Raw genomic sequence first — 6,617 nt, forward strand, 5'->3', positions numbered from 1 at the left:
CGTCACATCTGGTGTTGCGAACGGCACAGGACGGTAGAAGAAATCCACAATTAATGGAGATAAACAGGAAATGTTTTGAGTAATGTTTCGCATAGGCATTTTCATCAACAGCAGGAATTGATCACAGCATGACATTAATTAGTATGACAACCTATTAGCAGCCTATACAGCTGATTAGGCAATAGGCACTGGTGTTCACTGGCACTGTATCCGTTTGCATAGTACAGACTAAATTCCCCAGAGCAGCCGAACCAACAATCTCCCCTTTCTGACCTGAAGTTGAAGCAACTGAGCCCAATCCGTGCTGCTCTGCCACAGAGCCACCCCACTGAGGGTGGCCTTGAAAACCCACCCTTTGCTTAATAAACCTGAGCCACACATCAGTCACACATTTTCCCTGGCTGACTTCATGTTTATCCAGGTGGAAACGAGGATGACTGTAATTAAATGTTGTCTCTTGGTCTTATTTTCGAGAGTGGATGACTAAACAGAGAAAAGCAATTTATTGATGCATGGATTTCCAAACAGCAGCACGACACTGCTGTCTTTCAGTGAGACGCAGGTACAGAAAGCTGAATACCCTGCAGACAAAGCAATGTAGGAAGCAGCAATGATGAGGAAGTTGTGACAAAGCAGAGAAGCAATTTTCCTTGAACACCAGGAATGGGATGGGCTGGTGCCTGCCTGGCAAAGAGAGGGACTGTGGAGATGTCCGACAGCGCCAGAGCTGTTCAGGAGAGAAGGGGCAGAAACTGCACAGACAAATTCAAATTCCTGAGCCTGTGTTGGTTACGTGCAGCTCTGATAGCAAGCCATAAAACATAAAGAATGAGGAGCATCACCCTGGCTAGGGTCTGACCTGACGGTGTTACAATAACACCACCAGTATATCTCTGTTTTAGTAAAATATTAGCTGCACTTTAAAAAGAAAACAGTATGGTAGCTCAGCAAGGTGCTGGGCAATGGCTGTTTGTGTTAGCCTACAGATGCTGAGTTTTCATCAAGGATAAAAACCAAATTATTCCTGAATCATGGACCTCCCCACAGTAAGCACCGAGATGAGCTTGGCTCACCGTGAGTAGGAGGGCAGCAGCTCCAGTGGTATTTGTGTTTCCCCTCCCAGCCCTGCATTTGTGTTTTCAGGGCTGCTCTCACATCCCCATTGCAACAGTCATCACCTTACTGATAGCAAGGCTAGGACCTCAAATGTCAGATTATAGCTCGTCTGCCTCATCTCCCGGGCTGCAACCCCTCGGCAGCACGATAAGAAGGGACTTGGATATCGGAAAAGGTGCAGAGGGGCCAGGACAGGTCTGCGCCTGCCCAGAGTAGCTGGAAGTGAATGAATTTTCTGGTGCAATAGGAAAGGCGTGCGCTTGGAACACAGCCCCGGGGGTGAGCAGTCATAAAGCTGCAGGAGAATGCTAAGGTTTGGAAATTTCTGAGAAGAGAAAACCCCTTTCGCTCTCCCTTTGCAAATCCACTTCCTCTTCAACCTGCCCGCCGGCGTCCTTTTCTCAGCTCCGCTCCTCCCGCACCGCGCTGGGAGCAGCGAGAATGAGCTAAACTCCCGGGAGAGGTGCAGGGGCCGAGAAACGTGGGTGGGCTGAGCATCCTGCCAGCCGGCTCTGCCTGCACCCCTCAGCCCTGGCAGCTGCCTGCCCACGGCTCCTGCTCCTTCCCACCGCTGACACTTCCATCTGGCACCTCATTTCCGAAGGGGCACGTCCCTGGGCTGCTGCAGTGCTTTGCAGTGGATGGGAAAGTGTAAACTTAGTTTGACATGGAAACAATAAAACATGCATGGATTGAGGCATCCAACCCTCTGCACAGGATACAAAATCCATGAAATCTGATAAATAATAATAATTGTGACAGCGTACACTGAGGATGTGGAATAAAACCCACACTTCTCACTCAAGCTGTGATCCAGAGCCCACCGTGATCAATGGAAAGGTCCACAGGGACCTCACCAAGCAGCCCCATCTCCTTCACCAGACCGTTTGCCAAATGTGCCGATGGATTTCCTTTGGTCAGTGACGAGCTGTGGTATCTCATTGCGTCACTGCTTCATTCCTAATGGTTTTTCTTTAACAGAAAATCATGGTACATGCAAGATACCTGTGATTCTTAAATGGCTGATTTCAAGGCTGATGGTGTTGAAAGATCAGCTTTCATGAACACTGACAGAGCATGGAGGGATGTATTCACCCATTCATGCCCTGGCACCAGGACAATGAAAGTCACACTGCAAAAACCCATGAGAAAGCAAATTAAGAGAATCAAAGCCCCAAGAGTCTTTCTTTTGGCATAAGCAAATATTTGAGGAAGGATAGTGAGCAATCAAGGAGATCTTTCCTTTGAAAGTGAATCACCAAATCCCGCTCAGCGTGAAGCACATGCGTATGCGCTATAGGCAAATGCTGGTGAGCTCACCCAGCCAGGTCACCAGCCGGGCCTTTTTGGGAAGAGACAAGGAGTCGCCGCCTCCTCCGCAGCTCTTCATTCTGCTGGCACCCAATGAAAGGCGCAGCACCCGCCAGACTGACGCAAGGCTCCGGTGATGCCAGTGTGCTGCCAGAGATCTGGACCAGGGTCCTCCTGGGATGGGGATGAAACCAAAGCAGTAACTGGGTTCTACTTGAGGACATGAGGACCTTATTCCATAATAACAAAATCCTGTTAAAGAGCTTTTCTGCAGCTAAAGCCTTCTTTGTGTCACCTCTGTGGCATCATTAGAAATTGCCCAAGCTGGGAACAGCCAGCCCTCCGTCCATCCCAGCTGCTGAAGCTTGGCCGTGCCCGCGGGCAGGAAAGGTAGAGCTGGAGAATGTTGGGCTGTCCCATGGGAACAGAGGTGCTAACAAGAGGTTTGTGCAAGCTAGAAGGAGTCAGACCTAGAAGCAATGACTCAACCCTAACAGCAATAAGAGCTGCTCAGAGCCAGGGGAGAACCTGCAGCGCCCTGGTTGTGCTCATGCTGCCACAGCCAGCAGGAATTTTGGTACACCTTGCTCAGCGTAGTTGATTCCTAGAGCAAAATGCACCAAGTCAGAGATCTACCCTCTAGTCTTACTCAAGCCTCACGTCTAATGAATGCAGCAGTAAGACTTTATCACTTGAAATATCAGGACTAGAGTGCTACCAGGGACACAAACATCCGACTGCTCTGGCTTGTGCTAATAAGCAGCATTTACCTGGACCGTGACACCAGGAGTGCATAACACCTCCTGGCTGCACGGAGAGATGACTTGGGTCATCTTGGTTCATTTACTAACACATTAGGCCTCTGCCATTGTCAGATACTGCAGCGATATGTGTATTAACACCTTGTGGGAAAACACAGTGGAAAAGGGATTTAGAGCATGCAGAACCAGTGGGTACCAGCAATGTGTGTGCAGTCACTGGTAGCTAAAAGAGCCCAAAATGGGTGAAAACAGACCAGGGCTATACATAATGCACAATACAAATGGTCTCAGGGACAAGCTGAGGTGATTTAGTATCACTCAGGTCTAAACTTTGGTCTCTCCAGCATGCCAGGAACGATGCATCGCCTCTGGGATGCCAGCATTACCAGGAGTGACAGCATCTGCTGTGAAAGGGCACCACGGTGAATTCAGAAAGTTTCGCCAACCAGAAACATTTAATTCCTCAGAATTTTGACAAACAGAGTCAGCACAGTTTCAAGTGGGGTTTATTTACAGTAATTGCAACAGATTTCCATAAAACTTAGTACTGAGTGTCAGTAAATTACACAATACATACAAGAACCTCTTTCTATGCAGCAACCACATATCTTGCGTAGAAAGCTTTCTTTTACTGATAAGGCAGAAAATATCACCTAAAAGGAAACACAGATCTCTAAGGCCTGACATACCTGCTAGGACCTATTCTTGGAAGCATTTCTGACACTGTGCACCTCGTTTCAGCCAGATCAATCAGTGGCAGCAGTCACATAAGACTAAGCCCAGATCTATGAGCGCTGCTCTGCAGCATTAACTACACCAGAGTCGTTCCAGTGGGCACTCAGCACTCATGAATATACATTCCCTATACAAAAATTTTATAATTTAAACAATACTTTTATTAAATGATCACAGCGTATGTCTGCTAGCAAGAGAAACCCTTTTAGATTTTCCCTTGGAGAGCACCCTTTGATAGAAGTCAGCTAGGCGAGTGCTATGCTGATTTGATCAAACTCCATATTTCCATCTTAATGCAAGACTGCTGATGCATTCCCCTACGTGCCTAGCTAGCAAAACACTCAGTGTTCGACCGGACACAGCTGCAATCAGTGAGAAACTGCACTGATACAGTACATTGTTTTCCCGTTCACCGCAGGTATGTGCAGTGTCCCAGCAGCTTCATTAGCCCAGGCCGTTGGTGGGTCATTAAGGCCTTCTGCTCTCTAACGAGCTTTCTCCATCCAGTCTAGTAGGATGTCCAGCTCGCCCAAGGATTTAATTGCTGCAGATGTGACATTCAGCTGAAATGATATAAAGGAATGAGTTGTAAGCAAAGATAGCGAGTACAATCCAATGTAAAGAGAATCTGAATATCTGCGTTAATTACTAGACTTAGTCATCAACTTACCCCTTCATAGTTCGCAAGTATTTGCTTAAATTTCTCAGTGGATTCCTGTCCACACATGCACTTATTTTGCTCATGCTAGAAAAATAAGATAGAATTCATTATTATGGGGGGGTAATTTTTAAAAATAAGAGATCAGTTTCTAATTATGCTGGAAATTACTGTATAGACTGAGACGTTAAACTGTGGAGAAGGCTGCGGGTCCTTAAATCAGACTTCAGCTAAGAACAGAGTTTACTTCGATAGACAGAGGGACGGAATAAATACTGTTCTTGTGAACTAACATGGGAGTTTGCTGATGAGTGGGCAAGTATAAAAATTTCCCGGCGGACATACGCACTCTTCACATCATGCTTCTTTGTATTCTTGTTAAAACCATTTTTATAAATAAAGATTTTGTAACTTTGTAAAATGCTTAGGTTTATTTATATACCAAATACTAACAGATGAAACTAAACTGTAGCAATACTCAAGACTTACACACTGCCCGAGTTTCCTCTTCATGCTGAGGAAGGAGTTGGCTATGCTGCTGATTTTTCGGTTAACATACGAATCCTCGGTCTTGCAGTGTTTGAAAACTTTGTCCATGTAGAAGTTGAAGAGGTGATGGGTGATGCAGCATCTATCTGAAGACTTAAGGAATAAATTTCGTTCTCAAAAGGTCTTCCAAAGTGCTATAAACCTGTAGTCACCAACCTTTCTACCCACTCTGGAATAAACCATCTCTGACACCAAGCATGGTAGCTGAGCACAGCGGGATGTTTTGACTCATATAAAGCTTTTTCAGTGATACTTGATGTAAACTGATAATACATATAAGAAATTATTTTAGACTGATTTTCCAGGAGATCCATCCTCAGCAAGTCTCATTGAGTCAACAAAATAAATAGCTGATTTTGTAGCTGGGTATTAGAGGCTGAAACCTGAAGCAGTGGCCCATGTCTAGTGCTTTAGAGCACAAAAGAGCTGCAAAATACTTATTTATAATACATTTCACCTCCCAAGATCACGTTCACCTGCTTTTGGATTCTTTAATAGCTTTCCACCGAAATCTTCATTCACCTCGCCACGCCTCCACTGACCGAGGCGGTGGGGAGCCGCAGCTAAAGCTCCTGGAACTGGAGCATCACATGCAACAACAACAAAATAATCTCTGCCCACCATTTCTGGAAAGACAGTCAGGCTGAAAGCCCTGTGCACTGCAGTCTGCCACGGGGGCAGGAACCGGCAGTGGGACACCCACCTCTTTTCGCATACGTGATCCGCACCACTTTATCCTCCCTGACCCGCTCAGTGTTTGTCTTTTGCAGGAACTTAGAAGAAGTCATGGTATTGAACAACTTCCCCAAGTGCCCTGAGCTGGTACATATCATCACTGGTGTTAGGATGCTAGCTGGTCACAACTATTCAGAGAAAAACTGGAGTCACGGTAAGGACACCTACCTTAACCTTGTGCAGAGAATGTGGAGAAGACAAGATGCTGAGGGTCCTGATGGGGTCTCTGGCTTGCTGCACGGGAGAAGACAGAGATGGTGATGTACGTGCTGGCTCCAGAGGGGCTTCGGGAGCTGCCAACTAAACACCTTCCCCAGCTCCACAAAAGCCCAGAGCAATACTTACAATGTTGGCTTTAATTGCGGTGAAACCAGACCTAATCTCAGTCACGCTCATTGAAACTCTGCAGAGTCCAAAGTGGAAGATTTTATTCCCAGCTGTCGGCATCAAATTCAACCAGCACAACATGGAGAAGAGGCAGAGGAACAGGCGGGATCCCTTCATGCTGCTGCAGGATGCAAGCACAGCCGGCTGCCTGGGAGACCTGTTCAAGGAGGACAATATTGCCTCGCTATCTTTCCTAAATAACATAATTGTCATGCTTATGAAAATATATGTATTTTATATAGCACTTGTATGTGTACGTGTGTATTAAAACAACCATGCTGACTAGCATCTCTTACCGATTTCTTTTTTACTCCCCACATGCAAGAGAAAAAAATAAAATAAAACCAAATATTTAACAGAAGATC

General features: G+C 46.1%; 1 protein-coding gene across 1 annotated transcript; it reads right to left on the reverse strand.

Moving 5' to 3' along the window:
* Window positions 1-4,408: 4,408 nt before the first annotated feature.
* LOC127026369 (interleukin-20-like) lies at window positions 4,409-6,369 on the reverse strand. The gene is made up of 5 exons (XM_050911577.1): window positions 6,211-6,369; window positions 6,034-6,099; window positions 5,071-5,223; window positions 4,594-4,668; window positions 4,409-4,486 (listed from the first exon to the last, which is right to left on the reverse strand). The coding sequence occupies exons 1-5, from the start codon at window positions 6,367-6,369 to the stop codon at window positions 4,409-4,411; spliced, it is 531 nt and encodes a 176-aa protein (XP_050767534.1).
* Between the last annotated feature and the right edge of the window lie 248 nt (window positions 6,370-6,617).

This window comes from Gymnogyps californianus, chromosome 27, assembly GCF_018139145.2.
Source record: "Gymnogyps californianus isolate 813 chromosome 27, ASM1813914v2, whole genome shotgun sequence".
Classification (NCBI taxonomy): Eukaryota; Metazoa; Chordata; class Aves; order Accipitriformes; family Cathartidae; genus Gymnogyps; species Gymnogyps californianus.